Source organism: Hylaeus anthracinus, unplaced genomic scaffold (assembly GCF_026225885.1).
Source record: "Hylaeus anthracinus isolate JK02 unplaced genomic scaffold, UHH_iyHylAnth1.0_haploid 11989, whole genome shotgun sequence".
Taxonomy (NCBI): Eukaryota; Metazoa; Arthropoda; class Insecta; order Hymenoptera; family Colletidae; genus Hylaeus; species Hylaeus anthracinus.
In genome coordinates this window covers 119,968-142,887 of record NW_026534337.1, presented here as the reverse complement: position 1 = coordinate 142,887, position 22,920 = coordinate 119,968, and the positions used below count along the sequence as shown (strand labels likewise).

General features: G+C 40.4%; 2 protein-coding genes across 2 annotated transcripts; one reads left to right on the top strand and one right to left on the bottom strand.

Annotated features, from left to right (window-relative positions):
- Positions 1 to 278: 278 nt before the first annotated feature.
- On the top strand, positions 279 to 1,499 carry LOC128887697 (uncharacterized). Its single transcript, XM_054143895.1, has one exon. It carries the CDS (start codon positions 279 to 281, stop codon positions 1,497 to 1,499), a length of 1,221 nt encoding a protein of 406 aa, XP_053999870.1.
- A 15,227-nt stretch (positions 1,500 to 16,726) lies between these two features.
- LOC128887696 (uncharacterized) lies at positions 16,727 to 18,434 on the bottom strand. The gene is made up of 2 exons (XM_054143894.1): positions 17,827 to 18,434; positions 16,727 to 17,753 (listed from the first exon to the last, which is right to left on the bottom strand). The coding sequence occupies exons 1-2, from the start codon at positions 18,432 to 18,434 to the stop codon at positions 17,189 to 17,191; spliced, it is 1,173 nt and encodes a 390-aa protein (XP_053999869.1). The 3' UTR covers positions 16,727 to 17,188.
- Positions 18,435 to 22,920: the final 4,486 nt, after the last annotated feature.

The following is a 22,920-nucleotide window of genomic DNA, read 5'->3' as shown; positions in this document are numbered from 1 at the left end:
AGACGATTGCATTCAGAGCTATAGATTGTATCCGGTATATTACTACACTCTTCCTGGTTTTACATGGGATGCACTGTTAAAGTTTACAAATATCAAATTTGAATTATTAACTGACATGGATATGTTAATGTTTTTTGAGCGTGGAATACGTGGCGGTCTGAGTCAATGCTCGCACCGGTACGCCAAAGCAACTAACAAGTACATGCCATCATACGATCTATCGAAACCCTTAGAAATATTTAATGTATTTTGACGTAAACAATTTGTATGGTTGGACCATGTCTCAACCTTTACCGTACGGAGGCTTTCGATGGATCGACGAACACGAGGCGTCCAAGTTCGATGTAAATTCTATTCCCACGGACGGGCCCGGGGGGTACATTCTAGAAGTAGATTTAGAGTATCCCCGTGACCTTCATGATTCGCACACCGATCTTCCGCTGTGTCCCGTGCGCGAGAAACCGCCAGATAAACGAGACGAGAAATTGCTTGCCACGGTATGTGATAAAGAGCGCTACGTCATACATTACTGGAACCTGCAGCAATGCCTACGGCACGGACTTCGCTTGAAAAAAATTTATCGCTTTCTAAGATTCGATCAGTCTCCATGGTTGCGCAGCTACATCGAACTGAATACAATGTTGCGAACGCAAGCTACAAACGAGTTTGCTAAGAATTTGTTTAAATTAATGAACAACGCTGTATTCGGTAAAACGATGGAAAATGTGCGTAATCATGTAGATGTGAAATTAGTTACACGTTGGGATGGTCGATACGGAGCGAAAGCCCTTATTTCCAAACCGAATTTTCATAGTTCTAGCATTTTTGATGAAAATTTAGTAGCAATAGAATTGCGTAAATTGAGAGTTAAATTCGAAAAACCCGTGTACGTAGGTATGTGTATTTTGGACATATCAAAAACATGTTTGTATAGTTTCCATTATGATTACATGCTTCCAAATTTTGGTCAGAAATGTAAAGTTTTGTATACAGACACAGATAGTTTAATTTGCGAGCTCGAGTGTGAAAACATGTATAGTATTACAAAACGCGATATAGCTAGATTCGATACGAGCGATTACGCCGAAGGTAACGTGTACGGTATGCCTCCCGCCAACAAGAAAGTGCCAGGTCTGATGAAGGATGAGAATAACGGTATGATAATGACAGAATGCGTGGGACTGAGAGCAAAGATGTACACTACTCGCGTGCTTGACAAGGATGATGTGAAAAAAATTAAGGGAATAAAAAAAAATATTACAGTAGACAAAATAACTTTTGATGACTACATACAGTCTTTGAAAAATCATACAGAAACAACAATTAGACAAAACTGCATTCGATCAAAATTACATAACGTGTATTCGATTAGCGAACAAAAAATTGCTCTTAGTCCACACGATGATAAGAAATGTGTGTTGACGAATGGTGTAAATACCTTGCCGTGGGGGCACTACTGTATTGCGGAAGAAAATGATGATGACGTCGAAATGATGTAAATAATTATCGAAACTTAAACATTATAAATATTTATTTTCATTATATTTATTATAATTATTATATTTATATTTACTTACTTTTTTCAATAATCATTTCTTACAAAACATTACTTTTATCGATCCATGAATTATGAAACGAATCCAATCCCAACCATTTCACGTACACTTTATTTCCTTTCCTACATATCTAGAGACGCGGTAGTGTCTCGACGCCAAGTACATGAAAAATTATACACCACCGTGTATACTGGCGCTGGCGCTACCACGTATCTTTTACTCGTAAAATTGCGATTCCAATCTAACCTGAAACTTCTGTCATTAATATCTCGTCACGCCTGCTGTATTTTCTAGATCTAAAGGCATTTTTCTAATGTAAATCGCATATAAGCTTTCTAATAAAACCAAAATCAATAAAATCGGTCTATGTATAACTGAGATATCGTAATATCATGTCATGAATCGGTCAGAAATTGTAGATTTTTCTTCTGATTCTGATTCTTATTTTTTTCGTCAACACTTAGCCAATAAGTGCTAAAGCCGTTCGTCGATTCGTCAACTCTCGAAATCAGTCGGCAAGGCTCTTCGGTCGGAATTGTAATATGGCTGTCACTCATGTCGTTCGTTCATTTCTAACCTGTAACTGTCAGTTTGGATTTGTGACATTTGGTTTCTTGCAACAAGAGTTTCTGACATGCATTGTGCGTACTTTTGAAAACTTTTGAAAGGACTGAAACTGGAATTATAATACAATAAAAATGCGTTACCAATAGTGGATCTCTGTACATTTTCCCACTTTATTTATTAACATTTAAATTTATTACAACAAGATTTTCTGCCACGCCTTGTACATACTTGTGAATTTTATTCTAATACAATAAATTGTGCATTACACATAGTGGATTTCTTTCTTTATTTCTCATTTCATGTTTAACATTTCAATTTCTAGCAACAAGACATTTTTCGATGCGTTGTGTGCAGTGTGGAAACATAAAAGACTGAAAATGGTATTATAATATAATAAATTGTGGGTTAGAAATAGTGTAGACCTCTTTTTTCATTTCATACTTCATTTTTAACATTTCAGTTTGTTACAACAAGACTTTCTGCCTTGCGTTCTGTGTGCTGTTAAAAACTTAAGGGACTGAATCTAGTATTGTCATATAATAAATTGTGCGTTATTCATATGACATTAATTTTATTTGTAAATAACACATGCAAACCTTATTTTACTTGCAAATTAATGCAGAGCTTAAAATAAAAATACATTTGTCTTTTACTTTGTAAGCGTAGAGTCTACAATATACATAATGTGTCTGAAGCCAGTTATAGGAAAGAGACCAGCTTCTGTTCTTTAAGTTTTCAAAAGTATACAGAACGCATGGCAAGATGTTTCACTGCAAGAAATTTGAATGTTAATGATGAAGTAAGAAATGAAAAATAGAAATCAACTATTTGTAACGAATAATTTATTGTATTAGAATAAAGTTCAGAAGTACGCAGAACGCGTGGCAGAAAGTCTTGCTGCAAGAAATTCGAATGTTAAAGATAAAGCAAGAAATGAAAAAAGAAATCCACTATTTGTAATGCACAATTAATCGTATTGCAATATCAGTTTCAGTCCTTAGAATTTTCAAAAGTACACACAATGCATGGCAGAAAGTTTTGTTGCAAGAAATTTAAATAATGAGAAAATTAACAGAGATCCACTATTTATAACACAGAATTTATTGTATTACAATAATATAGAAAAAGAGAGATCAAACTTAATCCTTTAATTTCTCAAAAGTACATATGACACATTACAGAAAGTCTTCTTGCATTTAAATGTTACTGATAAAGTGATTACATTTTTTCTTTAATAAATTTCTTGCAATGAGACTTCCTGCAATGCATTCCGCGTACTTTTAAAACCTTAAAGGATTCAAACTGATCTCCCATTTTCTATTATTAGAAGGTATTCACTATAGAAATTAGCTTTGTAAAAAGAAGTGAGATCCCTATAAAAAACTTCAAAAAAGTAAAAAAATTACGCCAAGTACATGAAAAAATGGAGGACTTAAAGAGTAATCATAGAAAAATAGAAGATCCCCCTAAAAAAATTCAAGAAAGTAGAAAAAGAAGCGAAATTGAAATGAGCAGCCAGTACATGAAGGTCCTTTTCAGTAAAGTGCAAAGGCGACACTGTGTAACACAATATAAAATTTGGTGGTTTCCAACTATGCACAGCTAAAATGCTGTGTTCAACAGTGCAGACGTTCAGACCCTAATGACAATTCATGTAAACTGACTGCTCCGCACTTTGGCGATGAAATGAAGAAGCTAAATAGTGTATCAACCACAAACTGAGACTGTTTAGACATTTGCCTAGATGTCCGTGACCTGGAAATCAAATGCTTGGCGTGGCCAGGCAAGGTCAAGAATTTGATGAATAAGAATTATTTTAAAATGCAAAATAATAAAAATGTACTCATATTGTCAATGTTTTAAACTGACAAATTATCTGAAAGCCTGTAAGAGGAGGGGTATCTGCGTCAATGACTGTCCTTAGAAATATTTTAAAACATAATAAAATGAAAATGTACTCATATTGTCAAAGTTTTAGGTTGACAAATTATGTGAAAGTCTGCAAGAGAGAAAGTATAGGTATTGATGATCTAAGAATGCTTTGCCTGGCCACGCCAAGCATTTTTCCAGGCCACGGACATCTAGGCAAATGTCTAAACAGTCTCAGTTTGTAGTTGATACACTATTTAGCTTCTTCATTTCACCGCCAAAGTGCGGAGGAGTCAGTTTACATGAGTTGTCATTAGGGTCCGAACGTCTGCACTGTTGAACACAGCATTTTAGCTGCGCATAGTTGGAAAGTACCGAATTTTTCATTGTGTTATACAGTGTCGCCTTTGCACTTTGCTGGAAAGCACCTTCGTGTACTGGCAGCTCATTTCGATTTCACTTCTTTTTCTACTTTCTTGAATTTTTTAAAGGGGATCTTCTATTTTTCTATGATTACTCTTTAAAGGTGCGCAGGAGCCAGGCCAAACTCCGAATTGACTTCAGCGACAGTTGCGGAAAAAGTAGGAAACTCCGAGACAAGGACAGAGAAGGCGATACAACAATTGCAGGAGAGACGAGCACAGGGGATTAGGCTAGCATGATTTTTTTTTCAGGATATTGAAGGAATTAAGCAATATTTTCTAATCATTCTGGTTTTAATATATTCGTTACACTTTGGCGGATGCGACTCCAAGACCTGATTTTGCAATTTCGGCCTTAAAACTTTATATACAGTAAAATGAAGATAGCAAACGTCCTTTTACTATTTATAAATTTTTAAGGCCGAAATTGCAAAATCAGGACTTGGAGTCGCATTCGCCAAAGTGTAATGAAGATATTAAAACCAAATTTATTAGAAAATATTGCTTGCTTCCTTCAATATCCTGGAAAAAAAATCATGCTAGCCTAATCCGCCTGTGCTCATCTCTCCTGCTATTGTTGTATCGCCCTCTCTATCCTTGTCTCGGAGTTTCCTACTTTTTCCGCAACTGTCGCTGAAATCAATTTGGAGTTTGGCTCTGGCTTCTGCGCACCCTTAAGTCCTCCACATTTTCATGTACTTGGCGTAATTTTTTTACTTTTTTGAAGTTTTTATAGGGATTACCTTTTCTGCCAAGTACACGTCTGGATCTGCAACCGAATGTAGCTCGTACTCGTAAAATCCTTCTGCGACAGGATTTTCTTGAGAATCTGTTAACAGGTACGTCACCGGATTTGTTTGATGAATTTTATCAATTTTAAACACTTCGGTCGTCCTATTTGGTGTATATCCTTTAGTAAAAAGTGTCTTGTACTTGCTAATGCGTACGTAGTCTCCGACTTTGAACTTCGCTGGACCCGCAATTTTCAAATGAGAGTACACGGTAGATAACAAGTTACTAACATTCTTCAAAGTCACATCAACCGGACGCATTCCTATCGTTCGATGTTTTCGATGATTCTTGTACAAGTTTGGGTAGGGTGTCGATCCATCGGTAAGAGCCGTTTAAAGTAAACAGTTTCCACATGTCACTCTTCAGCGTACGATTGAACCGTTCTACGATGGAAGCCTTCATCGCCGAGTGCGTCAAATAATGATTAATACCATGTTTTGTCATGAGTTTTTGCATTTCAGTGTTGTAAAATTCTTTTCCTTGATCTGGTTGCAAATTGTTTGGATATCGATTTCGAAATATCTTTGCAAAAGCTTTAGCTACCTCAACCCCACTTTTACTCTTGAGCGGCACAGCCCATGCATACTTGGAGAACACATCGATAATGGTTAGTATGTACTTGTTACCACCATTTATACGCGCGTGAGGTTGCATTTCGGCGAGATCGGCTTGCCATAAATCGTCGAAACCATGTACTATAACTCGTCGCCGCGGAAAAGTCCGTCTGGCGGGAGCGTGCAGTTCCTCCACTAATCGCGTCTTCTCTTTGCTCATATTGAGGACTCGAAACTGAACAAAAGAAATTTAAAATGTATGAAAATAATTGTACGATGTGATCTATGAATTTTCCGTTGACGTTGCATTCGCCGGTTTCATCCGATTGTTCACCCCTACTGGTCTCTTCTGGATACATCTTGGTTAGAGACTGACATGGTTTACAGCATGTAAATATATTTATTATGTTGAAATAGCAATATCTATGTGTGTTTTACATTGAATTCAACGTACTGTTGCAATTTACGGACATTGTTCGTGATTTCTTCCTGCATCTTTAAACATCTGGCTTGGTATTTTTTCTCTGTCATAATTTTTAGCTATGCGTTGCAATCGTTTTATTTCCTCTGCAATATTATGTTCAACATGCATTTCGACTTGTCGTTGTATGGCCTCTCTCATTTCATTAGTCATTTTTGAAATTGTCTCGCGGGTCTCCTTATACATCTTTAATCTGTCCTTCCTTAACTGATTTATCATTTTTAAAATATGCGTTAATCTGTTGTCTAAGCAGGCCTTATTCACAGCATCGGTATCGTCTCTCGGCTCCGCTAGACGTCTTATCTTTTGCTCTCGCGCGTCGAAGGCTTCACCGTCGAAACAAGGAGTCAAATCTTGGATATAATTTCTATAAGGTATTAATCCACTCTTCTTTGACTCGTTACGTAGCAATACACCAAATTTGTTGATCGACATCTCTCATTGCAATGATGTATATAATGCAAATAGTATTCAATTTATAATCAAACCAGCCTCGCGAAGCTCTTCTATGATTGACATAATTTCGTTGTCGTGACCTGCATGACCGACCGCTCGTGATGACGATAGCAATCTCAGTATCTACTAATTCGTTCGGATCGTCCCAATGCACGTAATCAACTGCGTTGTCGGTGACCGTCATATCATCAGGTAACAACGCCAAGCACCCTCCTTCGTACTGTTGTCGCACGTTCTCTGAAGATGTACGCTTCCATGTTTGAAACCGCTTCCTTCACGGTTGTTAGATAGCGGTGCAATAATTTTGTTATACTTGCATCCCCGGTTACCCATTACAGGATTGCTCGCCAAGTGACCACACTTGTACGCGTTCGTAATGAGTAATATGTTCTTGTACGTCTGTAGATCGGCAACTTGAGTATAACGCATCATCCGGTATTCGTTTAAATATTCATTCGTGCAGACCACGAGTACCCCTGTACCTCGTACCGTTTATGATGATGTTGTCGTTGTTGTCCACATCAAAGTTGGAGTTACCAAGCATTAACCCATTATTTTTAAAGTATACACCGTAAACGTTGTCTGTTCGTTTCTTACTGTCAACGAAGAAAAAGTTTAAGTATTCTCGTGACAGTGGTCCGAGATTTTCCGCTAAGAACTCATTCACATCCTTATGACTTGCGTTGAAGTTCCCGCCCTCTCTTCTTCTTCTTCTTCCCGTGCTACAGTAGTAAAGGTAGGTGGGTTCTAAGCCTAGAGGCTCCGAGGGGAGGTGTGGGGAGGGGGAACCGGGGGCGCGGGGGAGGGGACACGAGTGGTGGGGATCGATAATTATTACCTACGGTCGGTAAGGTAGGATGCATGTATTACCTACGGTCGTTAAGGTAAAGGGGGGAAACCGCCGGTCGGTAATTATCAGTGACAGTAAAAAAGAAAAACGTAAATTTTACATGTAAAGAAATAAGCGCTTAAGGGTGGAGAAACCGTCCTCTTCGCGCGCAGAAGTGGGAGTATTTTTTCGGGCCTCGCGGGTTCCCTCTCTCTCGCGCCCGAGTATATTCTTCCTCGCACTCATGCCCCGTGTAACATATAATATTACATTACAATCTTTGACGCAGTCATCGGTAGGAACGTCTCGCGACGATGGCCTCGAACAGAAGATCCAAAAACGCAAAGTTTGCAAATTACAATCCGGCAGCAAATCCTTTATTTGCGCGATACAATTTCTTAAGGACTAGATATTAAAGAAACGGTAGAGGTGAGATCACTCTTTTGATGATGAGAATACTGGAGAACGTGCGAAGAAAACATTACACCGGATGAGAATATGGTGTGGAAGGAAATGCGCTAGAAAGAAAGAAAAACACACATATATATATAAAGCAGTAAATAAAAAATGAAATAAAAAAATTATAATAAAAATGAAATAAAATAAACAAAATATGATAAAAATGATTAATATATAAAACATAATACTATAATAAAAATGATTAATATGTATATACATTTAAAACTATAGTAAAAAATGAAATAATCTATATAAAAATACATTAAATAAAAAAAATGAAAAAGAATTATAAAAAACTATAAATGGAGCACTTTGCATTAAGACGGGGACAAACCCGTTGATATAAAATAAAATATGAAAGAAATACAAATAAAAATAAAAATAAAAATAAAAAAAAATACAAGTAAAATAAAAAACTATACGATATCAACGGGTTGCCCCCATCTTAATGCAAATTGGTCCATCGGCGTAAATATGAAGTGTCGTGCGATGCAGACGAGGCACCGCGCCGAATGTGCACACGTATATAGTTGCTGTCTGCATCGCGCGCCATTCCTAAAGGTGAGGAACCGCAGTCTCGGGATCGCCAAATGAGCCTCGGATCGTGGGTGGAGCACCCTCTCCTGAAGCGGGAGCTCCAGCGAACATTCGGCGCATATCCGACGGCGGAAGGGGTCGTCCGCCTCCGGGACGACGAACGCCGCTCGGACCTCCCGCAGGCACCCCAAATCAAGCAGATATCGGTATGTTTCAGGGTGCTCCTCCGGGAGCATCCCATCGAAATCGAACTCCTCAATATCCTCCGGAACCTCGTTAAATAGACGCGGGGTGTTAATTGGCATTTCTATAAGAAAAAAGAAATGATATTTTTTAATATTTCTTTTCACGCACGCACGCACGCACGTTCAGGAATATCCATTTCACTGTCGAGTTCGTGGCGTTATCAATATGACACATTTGCCGGTGAAATGCTATATCTACATATTAATAATTTAGCATTTTAAAAAAATTTCTGTAACACTTTCACACATCGATAACACCAGGAACTGGTCACTACTGTGTATGCATTTTTCACTTACTTTCGTTTTATAACTGCGGCACTTCACGAATAACTTTCAAGCAATTGTCTTAACCACTGTCGGACTGCGAATGCCTTTGAAAACGTTACAGCGAAAGATCCAATCCAGCGAGGAACAAAAACTGTTGAGTAGGCATCAGCATTTGTCGGGGGAGGCTGATAAAGTCTTTCGCGAGTATTATGATAAAGATTTGATACTGGATCCAAGAACCGATCTTCCAGCGAAAAACAAAAACTGTTGAGTAGGCATCAGCATTTGTCGGGAGGCTGACAAACATTACACCGAATGAGAATATGATATGGGGAAAATGCGCTAGAAAGAAAGACGCATATATCCAAGCTATTTTTTATTGATAAAAAAAATACTTACATTTTTAAATACTTACAAAATTTTTTATGGTGCTTGTTATTCCAACGTTTCTGTTGCGATCAATCTCCACATCATTGAGTTCATATCGAATTTCATCAAACATGAAGGCAACACAATGGTTTCCGAGGTGTGCTTACACCCCTTCCTTTGGTTTCTTTACTCTGAATCTTCCTTCAACGTATAGAAAGCTCTCGCATGGTAATGTGTATAAATCCTGCTGTTGTATTGTTGTTGTATGTGTTCGTATCTCATCGTTGTGCTCAAACGTTGTGTTAGCGTATGGGTTGTATGTGCGAGTCTCAATCTTGCCGATGCTGTCGTCAAAGATCGTACAACGAACCCCAACGATTTCAGAAATTCAACATTCGATGCAGTCAGCTTCGCAGGTGATCGAATTGTTTTCTCTTTGTTTTCACGTGTCGTCTGCTCCGCTTTGTTCAATACAAGCATCTCCCACTACGGCCGTTGTCTCTGTACATGCAGTCGAACGGTGATCTGCTCCCCTCGAAAATCTAACAATTGACCCTCTTGATCGACGACGCGAATCGTCAAATCCGAAATGCTTCGTGCAGTGATCGGAAGTTAAATGCTCTGTGTCGGTCTTTCCAATATCTTATATCCAGGTGGAACGGTAGGCGAAAACTCGTGTATCGTGTGCACGCTCTTGTTATTGCTGTAAGCACCAGCCGTCACATTGCATTCAATGCGAATAATATTTACGTTCATTATATTGATTGGCGCATCCGATTCGTGCTACTTTCGCGGTTGCAGCAACCGATTCGTCTAAAACCTCAGCAACGAGCCAATAGTATTTGGTAAAATTTATGCTGTAATCGCACTTGATTTCACTCTTCATCGTATTGTTGTTAGCTCTAAGTATCAAGGGGTTCCCCTCATTACCCTGCGAAAGCGATCGTCGCAAATACATGTGAATGTCATCCAGCTCGTAAGGTCCTTCGGGAATAATGATTTCCTTATCATCGTTATTGTAGTAAAATTTATTATTCGACAAATTTACACTCGGTATCGTGTCATAAGTCTTAAAGTCCGTAAGACCGAGTTCGCAATCACCATCGCTCAGATCGATGGCCGGAAAATAGCTTACTGCGAGAATGCTACCTTGGGCGGTGAGCGTTATCGTCAGCGACATGTTCAAACGAATACTGGAGTTAAAGTGTGTAATGACTGCCCTTAAATTGATTGTCAGCCGTCTGCAGAAACTGCAAACATAGCTGTTCGCAATTGCTCTGATTATAGCGCTGATAAGGCCTGTGATTATACTTGATTACGCTATTCTTGAAATACTGTATCAATTCCTTCGGCGGTTGAAGATTGCCAAAACTATCGAAATATATCGTGCGAGTTCCCCGTTTTGCGTACGTAATTCAATGAGTACCAGGTCCCTCGAAAGTATCCAAATTTACGATTCCGCTCTCGTTCCTGTGTATTCCATCTGTTGGTACAGTATTGCGCATAAAAATACCCCTGAAATATGGAATACGCATACGCTTTGCCAGATGCTGTAGTTGTACGTTGGTGGTTACGCCTTCAGGCATTTTATTTTTGACGTTTCTTTTTTCTCTTTGAAACTCCTCGTCCGCGTTTGTACGATGCGAGATAAAGTCTACGGCCTTCCATAGTACAATTATGCCGTTGCATTTCCTCCAGCTGTTTTCGCGCAGACTTGGCGTCATTCACGGCCTTAGCAACGCCAGCAGCACTATCGGTTAACGCTCCTATAGCTGATAACGCAGGTAGGAGAAACGGAAGGATACCGCCACGCTTTGCTATCGGTAGAGCTCGCTCCCCCTTGTTCTTCTTACTACGACTCTTTTTCTTCTTGAGCCCCATTCCAAGCTTCGTCTTAGCTTTCATCGCAGTCCAAACAGCTGCAGCATTCGCCCTTTCGCCGAATGTAGCGTTCTTCGCAGTTATACGCTGGACGTTCTTGAACCGTCTTAGACATCTGCATCCAACGGATTTATACCTCGATCGCCGCGTGCCAAACGTTTGTCCAGCCGCGTACCCGGTCCGCAAAATTGATACCCTGGTACGTGTAACTCAAACGATAATTTGTTTATTAGAGTATTTACAAGTTCTGCTCCTGTCCTCCTACGCATAGGTAACAATCTTTTTTCATAGGCGTTGGTCCGTCTATGTGCGTAAGTTGATCTGAACAATTGTAATGGAAGAGACACCTACGATAAGACTGGACTTCAGGATGAGCTCTTATATGTTCCGGCAGTTTATCCCACGCGTAATGAATGTCGCTAGCGAACCGATTCAAGAGTAATATCTTTGGCTCGTATTCCAACTGCTCCACAGTCAAGTCGAACAGTGTATCACCATCGATCAGTATGAAAGCCATTTCTACACTGTCTGATACGTCTGGGTCACGCTAGTATAAATACCCCCCAACATCGACACGTATGTTTTCTTTCATTTTTTACCACAGCTACGATGCGGTTCGTGCGCCAATCATCTGAGATTAGAGTGACTAATGTAGACAAAAAGGCACAGTCTGAGAAAGAAGTACGCAAACATGGAGATATGCTACCGACCTCTATACGTGGTATCATCTGCGGCCCATCGAATTGCGGCAAAACGAACGTGCTGATTAATTTGTTAGAAAGTCCGCACGGTGTTCGCTTCGAAAACGTATACGTCTACTCGAAATCATTGCAACAACCGAAATATCGAAATCTAGAAAATATATTCTCGTCGATAGACGAAATTGGTTATTTTACATTTTCGAATAAAAGCGACGTCGTTCCACCGAGCGAGGCACTTCCGAATTCGATTTTTATCTTTGACGACGTGGCATACGATAAGCAAAACGCGGTAAGAGAATACTTTGCAATGGGTAGGCACTCGGAGGTTGACTGTTTCTATCTTTGTCAAACATATGCGAAGATACCGAAACATCTGATACGCGACAACGCGAACCTGCTGATCATCTTCAAACAAGATGGTACTAATCTGAAGCATGTATACAACGATCATGTAAACACTGACATGCCTTTTGAGAATTTCTGCAAATTGTGTACCGCTTGCTGGGAAGAAAAATGTGGATTTGTAGTGATTGACAAAAACAGTGCTTTATGGAATGGTCGCTGTAGAAAAGGATTTAATGACTTTACAATATCGTAACACGTCCAGTTATATCCGATATGTTGAGGAAGCAGTGTTCCAACATGAGCAGTAACACCGTTGAAGATCGTGAGAGGATAGCGAAACAGATTGCAACAACGGGCGATTTGATTCGCAGAAAGTATCGTGAATTGAAAACTGGTAAAATTGACGAAGAGATTGTGTTGGGAAAACACTTTAAACCTGTTACTGAACCACTGAATACAATTTTCAGCAACACATTAAGAAATTACGATCTACACAATAACACATGTCGAAAGCGAACCATTATCCACTCCGAATATCAAGGAATCAGATAAAATACAATCAAATTTGTGGTTAAATTTCTCGAAACCGCCAAATATAAAAAAATCAAGATTAAGCAGTTTACCCGATATGAACCTGATAGCCTCTACACCGACCTCTACACCGATTAAGACAGTATCAACAACAACAACAACAACAACAACAAAACGCTTAGCAAACGAAGATGTTTTTGAAAGTCCAAACAGCTATTTCTCGACATCTGTTCGAAGCCAATTGCAAACGCCGCAAGGCGAAGAAACGGTACGTAATCATCTAGGTCCACTGAGTCAAAAATACATGGCACCTGTATTACGCGGTGACGTAGACGTTGGTATGGATTACGTGTACGGTGTTTATCTCACCAATGACGGACTGATGCTGGGTAACAAACATGTTGACGTGGACAATGCGGATAAAATAATCATCGATGCCATACGATATTCGGGTACACCCGGCCTTTATGAACTGATATTCAAGAAAACTCCGGATAACGACATTTACACTGAGGTTGATGAATGCAAATACAGGGACATACTGCTGACAACGAGTGCGCATAAGCACAAGCACAATTCGTATGGTCAAACATTAGGCAACAGAGGATACATGTATAACCATGTAATCAAACCTTTATAGCAAGATAAAAAAGTTGGAAACGGCATACCGTGTTCCACGAGATTAACCAAAAACGATATTGATTACGTTCACTGGAACGATCCCAACGAACTCGTAGATCGGGTTCGATTGCTCGAGGCTTCGCGTCAAGCCGGTCACAATGCTCACGACAATGAGATGCTATCGATTATCGAGGAACTTCGCGAGGCAGAATTCATTATAAATTAGGCTGCACCTTGGCGATACAGTCAATCGTCATTAAAATGTCAATCAACAAGTTTGGGTCATCGATTCGCAGAATGGAATCATACTATCATTGGAATGGAGCAGTCAGAAATTATGTACGCGACAACGCTCTTTGTGTTGTCGGTACCAATTATGACGCAAAGTAGCGCAGGATTCGACGGGTAGCACCGCTTGTAGAGGATGGCGATGCAATCAACAAGCTGTACTTGCATGAAAAAATGGCAGTTATAAAAAGTCGACAAGACGTAATCGACAAAAAGATGATTATGTTTCAAAATTTCGTTCAGAGCTTGAAAGATGAGCTGAATAAATTAGAGAGGGATATTACCGAATTCCGAAATCTAATGGAGACACATAAATAGCTGGATATTGAGACTATTTACCGACCGACGACCGATCAACAGACCGGTCAACCGACCGATTAAACGACCGATCGACCAACCAACCGTTGCGTTAATCACCGATTTGATGTTTCATAAGACGTGTACATCAAGTCTTTGCGTCAGTGTTGAGTCATACATGGCTGCAAGGAAAACTCCCAGTACCGAGAAACGGCGTCTCGTGGAAGAATCGCATGCTCCGGTGTTAAGAAACTTTCTCCGAAAACGCGTCGAGATGCGACCTTACGCGCGGTATAACAGAGGCTTCCATTACATACTCACTGTTATCGATGTGCTGAGTAAGCATGCATGGGCCATACCCTTCAAAACCAAGAATGGAAATGAAGTTTCTACAGCGATCGGAAAGATAATCCGTAACAGTAGAAGGTATGCGAAAAATTTGCAAACCGAAAAAGGAAAGGAATTTTACAACGCAAGTGTGCAAAAACTTTTGTCAATACAACATCAATCATTATTCAACGTATTCAGTGATGAAAGCGTCAGTCGTCGAGCGGTTCAATCGTATGCTCAAAAACGACATGTGGAAACTGTTAAGTTTAATGGAAGTTACAAATGGATTGACTCGCTGCAGCAACTCGTATCAAATTACAATGCGCGGAAGCATCGAACTATCGGCATGCGACCAATTGACGTTACACCAACAAACGCCTCTAAGCTCTCAACAACGGTATATAATCACGTAAAGATTGCCGCTCCCGCACAATTCAGAGTGGGAGATGCGGTGAAATATTTACGATCGCCGAGGTTCAGAAAGCTAATCCCACAACGTATCTGCTGAAAGATGTTTATGGAAAACCAATTGCTGGAGGATTCTACGAACACGAGTTGCAATGCGTTGCCGACGCTGATGTGTACCTTGTGGAAAAAGTGTAACGTCGGAAAGGGAATAAGGTGTACGTGAAATGGTTAGGATTGAATAGTGCACATAATTCATGGGTAAATAAAAATAATGTAAAAAATTAACATTTTTAAAATTAATATTCAGTTTTATACATATACTAGCCTTATTAGTTACATTAGAATGTTTTTTTATTTACAACTAAATATATATGTACATCTATTAAAATCGAGGTAAAAATGATTTACAAAATACATATACTGATATGTCTAAAGCGGTATTTTATAATGACCCCATGGCAATGTATCCGTTGAGTCGGGTACGATATACTGCTTATCGTCGTACGGACTCAGAGTGATTTTTGATTCCGCCATTGTGTATACTTTGTGTAATTTTGATCTTATACATGTCTGATTACGAATCATTTCAATTTCGTTTCATATTTACTGCGTTTAGTCGTCGAAAGTTATCATCCTGGAAACAACGTTACTTTTTACACCTTTCGCCTTTTTCGTATCTTTTTTACCATCTACACGCATTGCATATATTTTCGCTCTGAGTCCAACAAATTCTGTCATTATTGCCCCATTGTTTTCGTCTTTCATCAAACCGGGGACTTTTTTGTTTACAAGCGGTATATCGTAAACGTTCCCTACCGGATAATCGCTGGTATCAAATGGATTAATATCGCGTTTTATAGTATCAAATATTCTCTCACTCGATGTGGTAAATTAAACTATCCGTATTGGTGTACATAACTTTACATTTATCGCCATGTGTGGGTAACATGTAATCGTGATGGAATTCATACAAACAAATCTTAGATATATCTAGTATACACATACCCACATAGATTGGTTTTTGAACTGCACCGCAAGCTTTCGCAGTTCGATGGCAACTAAGTTTTCCGAAAACACGCTACGGCTGTGGAAATTTGGTTTTGCGACCATTTTCTCCCCTCCGTACCTCCCTTCCCATTTTGTTACTAATTTTACATCGACGTGATTGCGTACATTCTTCATAGTTTTGCCAAATACCGCATTGTTCATCAATTTATACAAATTCTTTTCAAAATCATTTGTAGCGAGAGTTCTAAACTATGCATTTAATTCAATGTAATCGCGGAGTCAGAGTGATTGTGCGGATTGAAGGACGCGGTGTACCTTTGTAATACGAATACCATGTCGCATGCATTGCTGTAGGTTACGATAGTGGATAACGTAGCTCTGCTTATCGTATAGAGTTGCGAGCAGCTTGTCCTCTCTTTTGCCAGGTGGTTTGGCACGTGTGGGACAGAACGGCAGGTCCGCATGAATGTCGTGCAAACGTTGCGGATACTCTAGATCAACCTCCAGAATGTAACCCGTGGGCGAATCGGCAGCAATCGAAGACACGTCAAAGTTTGCGACGTTGTCGACCCATCGAAATTCTGCATATGGCAATGGTTGACACCGGTACGACAATGCTTTCGATGCATCGTACGACTGCATGTACTTATTATTGGCTTTCGCGTATCTACCTGAACATTGACTTAATCCGCCGCGTATACCGCGTTCGATAAACAGGACGATGTCGATATCTGTTAGTAATTCGAAATTAACTTTTGTATGCTTCAGCATGGCATCCCACATAAAACCGGGCAGAGTTTAATAATACGCGGGATCGAGTTCGTAACTTGTTATACAGCTTTCACGATAATTTTCAAAAATATCGGCCAACAGCAAGACATCTGTTTTCAAATACAAATTGCTATACTCACCCAGCATTTGAATGGAAAACCGCGTCCACACGTTCTCGGCGTGCGCGTACTCGCTCTCCGATACTGTATTACCTGTCAAGGAACTGTAAAATGATTCGCGTGATGGCAAACATGATTGTTCCAACTTTTCGGCACAGTCAATGTACTCGTACGGAAAAACACCCTTCGCGTCAATAATTCGAAATATTCGGTAGACAAATTTGGAAACTCGGTTTGTAAAATTCTTAATTTGGTTTTATCTAAGAAAGACGCTAATTTATCGAGACTAGTACTCAAAAATTTGTATAAATCGATGAATCTCAATTTTATACAATTTCGCGACAGTCTATTTGGATCTTCGACACTTTTTGTGAACGAGATGTACTTTTCTTTTGTTATCGGCAATACACTGACGGCACCCTCGAAAGCTATAGCTATTTCTTCGATAATAAAATGCGAATCGTAACCAGACAAATTATGAAAAACTATGGGAATGCAAAAAGAGCTTTATAATTTAGATTACAATTGGAGTGCGCGGGACCCCTGTACCGACCGGTTAGATGGCAATGATCGCGAAGCCTCGTATCGTTTTCTCCAAACGGTTTTTTGCAAATGTGACAATGCGTCGCGTTAGGAAATGCCTCCTGCTTTTCGCTCGTTAAATCATCCATTTGTATGTTATTTGATAAAATTGATTTAACAAAATGTGCCAAATTCTTTAATTCTTCGACGAACCAGGAAACACAATTCGCATCACGACGACACTGGTACACCGACAAGGACGAATCGTACGCGCATTGAACATAATATGCAATACTAAATACTTTATGATGCTGGTATGTGGATCTTGGCGCTTCTCGATCAGTTTTCTCCAGAATGCACCCGAGGTCGGCGTACACCAGAAATGGAAGTCGCTCTTTCTGGATGTAGTTGTCGAAGCTGAGCCACTTGCTTTCATCATCTGGTAATACGATTGCGCATTCGTTCATCTTCTCGCAATCTACGGTGTGAGCTTCTAGCTTCTCACTCGAACTAAAGTAGTGCAAGCATCTGCAATAAAAAGACATACATTTTTGTCAAACATAACATATTTAAAAAGAAAAAAGAATTATTCTATACATACCTATCGCAAAAGTATTTTCTACGTTTATGTTTACTCAATTGTGAGCTCACGAGGCGAGACAAGTTTTTGATCCACACGAAGTGTCCCACGTCGTTTGCAGCCGATTTTCGACTTGATGCAGAGCAGCCACCACTGACCACGCGAAACATGCATTGTCGTTCGAGCATACGTTTATTACAGGTCTCTTTAGTTGTATTTCTCGCTGGTAATTGTATGGTACATCCAGCATGCAGCGGCATATATTTATTCACGTTAACAATTAAATTGAGTATACACGACGATGCTAAGGTGGGTTCGACGACGCGTTGCTCGTACCACTCTTCGAGATTGATCTCGCCAAAGATTTCACAGTTCTTCTCGCTGATAGTCTTGTTCGAGCGTTTATCACCCGCTACAAACTCTCCATTAAAAGCGGTATTCACTTCGAGTGTCTTATGTATTACCAATGCACGATTGTTGAACACCGATCGATGATCGAGGGCGTTTTGTTCTTTCAGGGACTCGAGGAACTCGTTGCATCGTTCTTCCCATACGAGGTATTCTTCTTGCGAAGTCAATTGATCGACCTGGTCCCACAATCGACTTTCCATTTCCAAGAGTTCTTCCATGGTTGCACTCACTTTTTCGCTGGGGGTCACTACAGAACGGTTTGAATGCAGTTCAATCTGCAGCACAATTTTTATACTCTAGGTCACGTGATTTTGTCACGTGATTTTGTCACATGATATGCTCCTACTATGATGTCACTGCCTGCTGATTTTCGTAATCCCTCTCAAGTCCGTATCGTTGTTTTTCTGAGAACGTCCATATGTCTTTGGGATTGACACCACTGATGTATCAATTCATTAGAACGACTCCGCGATGATGTGTATGTTAAAATGACGCTACGCAAAGATGTGTATGTTAAAAATAAACGTGGATAAGAAAGTGAAATGTGTGTGGGAGGGGAGATTTGCTGTTTCAGCATTTTTTTGTCCATCTAACAAAGAGTGGGGGGTGTTATATAAAAATGTCTAAATGCATTTTTTCAATCATTGTTCGCAACATCGTTCTATCGCCTCGTATTGAAACATCAGCGATATGGTCCAATGCTAAAATCGCTCGAGCAACACGAGAGAGTCTTCCGAACAAGGAGTTCAACCAACCATTAACAAAGAAGTCGCGCACACAGTAAGTTCTTTGACAACATATTGCAAAATATGCAGTCAAAATTCAATATCCTTTATAATATTTTGTTTCTCTTGTCAGTGATAGCGATAATGTTCATTCGGAACGTAGAGTAACACGCGTGGTGCGTATACTGGGGAAGTAATATCCCCTGACGGATACATTCTACAAGTATCTCGACATCGGGGTTCGAATCGGTGGTTCCTACGACGTAGAGTTGGTTGTAGGAGACTCTCGTGGAAACGAAATTAAATTTTCTATGGATACGTGGAAAGATTTCCTACGAAAGAGGCACAACATTCTGGAGATTTTTGCTGATACATCGGGAACCTCGAGCGAGCCGATAAGCATTAACAGTTAAGTAACAGTTAAACCCCGACAACTAAACAATGTAAAACTAGTAAAACTCTCAAATTCTACCGTCTGTATGTTCATGAGTGAAACAACCGGACAAAAGTTGTTCGCTTTCGAATATTGTATCGATCACATGTACAGTTGGCTGTCTGAAAACTTGTACCTGGTAGAATCTAAGTACAACAAGTTTATAGAAATAATGCAAAATGCTGAAATTAAGGATTATGCAAAGGCAATTGTTGAACATGAAAATTTTGAGCGTCATTCATTGGTTGACTCTGAATTGTTAGCATTAGGTTTAGATGTATTGTTGGAATACAGTTATCAACAAACAAAATAGCTTGGATATATGTGTCTTTCTTTCTTTCTAGCGCATTTCCTTCCACATCATATTCTCATCCGGTGTAATGTTTCCTTCGCACGTTCTCCAGTATTATCATCATCAAAAGAATGACGTCACCTCTACCGTTTCTTTAATATCTAGTCCTTGAGGAATTGTATTGCGCAAATAAAAGATTTGCTGCCGGATTGTAATTTGCAAACTTTGCGTTTTTGGATCTTCTGCTCGAGGCCATCGTCGCGAGACGTTCCTACCGATGGCTGCGTCAAACATTGTAATGTAATGTTACATGTTGCACGGGGCATGAGTGCGAGGAAGAAAATACTCGGGCGCGAGAGAGAGGGAACCCGGGAGGCCCGCAACGACGCCCCCACTCCTGCGCGCAAAGGGGACGGTTTCCCCTCCCTTACGACGTGCGCGCTTACTTCCCGCGAAGACGACGAGCATGGTTTCCCCCTCCCTTACAGCGTGCGCGCTTCTTTCGTTACATCTACCATTTGCGTGAAGAAACTAAGAACCTAAGAAAGAACTTACCGATCTCTGATAACGATAATAGTACTTACCAAACGTCGAACAATTGATGTTCTTCTTTTTTACCGATCTCTGATAATTACCTATTATAATTACCTCATCTTTTCTAATTTTACGTGTTGCACGGGTAAAAGAGCATGAGTCCAAGGAAGAAAATGCTTGGGCGCGAGAGAGAGCGAGGGAACTCGCAGGGCCCGAAAAAACACCCCCACTCCTACGCGCGAAGAGGGCGGTTTCTCCCACTCTTATGCGCTTATTTCGTTACATGTAAAATTTGCGTTTTTCTTTCTTACCGATCACTGATAATTACCGACCGGTGGTGTCCCCCTCTTCTATCTTATCGACCGTAGGTAATAATTGCATCCTACCTTACCGACTGTAGGTAATAATTACCGACCCCCCACCACTCGTGTCCTCTCCCCCTCGCCATCGGTTCTCCCCTCCCCCGCTCTCCCCTCGGAGCCCCATGGCTTATTAACCGCCTACCTTTACTACTTGCTACTTCGAGAGATACTTCGGAATGTGTGTGAACTCTTTTAGGAATTGGAATACGGCGATAAGGTGTAGATTGTCTAGGTGTTGATGTTTCCATATGCAATCTCTTCTTCCCACGATGTTTAGGTGTTACGATCGGCACAGGTACTTGTAACGATAAATGCGGTTCAGGTGGCAACGGTGGTGATGGTGCCAGTGAGGATGACGTCATTTGATGAATCGAGTTAGAGGATGACTTTGTATTTTCAACCAATTGCTTTAAAGGATCAACGATGGATCGAAATCTGGTTTCCAACGATGCATCGGTATCCACCCTTCCAATCTTTAAAGCTAGATACTTTTTTCGTATCGCTTCGCTCGTTTTAGCAATCTGCTTCGTTAAAACCTCTGTCTTCGTTCATTCTTTCCTTTGAACGTGTTTTTGATCCTCCTCCATGTTTCGTAGTGGTTTAAAGTGGTTCGATCGAGATTCAAAGCGGTTCGATAGTGGTTTAAAGTGGCATTGGAGACGTTTCCCAAACAACTGATTCATCTACTGTACGACAAATTCGTTAAATCCACGTCGATAACGAATTTGATGCGTAGGACTATCCTTGTCTATAACCAAAAACCCATAGTTCCGTTACCAACATTTCGCGCAAAGTTCGTTAAATTTTTGAAACGTTAAATCGGTGTTTACATGATCATCATAAACGTAGCGTAAATTCATACTATCCTGTTTGAACAGGATCAGCAAATTGGTATTGTCGCGAATCAGGTGTTTCAACAAAGATACAGACAGTCTACATTCGAATGTAGCCATGGAAAAATACTCTCTTATTACGTCCTGCTTGTCACGTGCCACGTCATCAAATAAAAATATAGAATTCGGTAAACCTTCGTTGGGTGGAACGATATCGCTATTATTTGAGAAAGGCAAATATCTAATGTTCTTCACGGATGAGAGCAGTGTTTCCAAATATTGATACTTTGGCTGTTGCAACGACTTTGAGTACACGTATACATTTTCGAATCGCACACCATTCGGACTCTCCAGCAAGCTAATGACAACGTTGGTTTTTCCACAATTCGAGGGATCGCAGACTATATCACGTATAGTGTCGGGTAACAACGGTCCGTGTCTCTGAAAGCGTTGAACGGTGTCGTCGAACCTTCTGTCCGAAATTACTCGAATTTCGACGGGCTCTCGTATGAAACGCATATTGGTACCGCTGTTGACGTTGTTGCCACAATAAAAAGGGGCTAAAATGATGTCGCGGGTATTTATACAAGCGCCGTACAAACGTATCGCTTAGTGTGATAATGACTTTTGTACTGATCGATGGTGATACACTGTTTGATTTGATTACGGAGCAGCTGGAATACATACCAAAGATTGTACTCTTGAATCGTTTTGCTCGCGACATACATTACGTGTGGGACAAGCTACCGAGACATATCAGAGCCGATCCTGAAGTTCGCTCTTATCGCAGATGCTTCTTACATTACAATCGGCCGGATCAGCGTACGCACATTGAAGGACTACCGCCCATGATCAAATACTGTTTTCTATGCATAAAAGGAGGGGAGCAGGACTGTTGAACAAGGTGATAAACAAATTACCGTTTGAACTTCATATACCAGGATATCAATTTTGTGGGACGGGTACATATTTGCAAAAACGTTTAGCTCGCGGTGATCGTGGTATCAATCCGCTGGACGCAGCCTGCAGACAACACGGCCTCGCGTATTTGGAACGTAAAGATCTGAAAGACCGTCACGAGGCAGATAGAATTTTAGCCGATCAAGCGCGACAACGCATCGCAGCAAGGGGCGCGACTTTTGGTGAAAAAGCAGTAACAGCGACGGTGTGGGCGGCCATGAAGGCTAAGACGAAACTCGGTATGGGACTTGAGGGAAAGAAGAGCGATAACGAGAAGAAAAAGAAAAAGAAACGAGTGTTACCCGTAGCAAAACGTGGTGGTTTCCTCCCGTTCCTCCTTCCCGCCTTATCAGCCATAGGAGCGCTGACCGGTGGAGCGGCAGGTGTAGCTAAGGCTGTAAACGATGCCAAGGCTGCGCGGAAACAGCTGGAGGAGTAGCAACGTCATAATCGTGCTATGGAAGGTCGCGGAGTACATCTCGCACCGTACAAGCAGGGGTGAGATTTGAAAAAGAAAAAAAAAAACTTCGATCTACGAGAAAAAAAAACAAAAAAATTAGGGAAA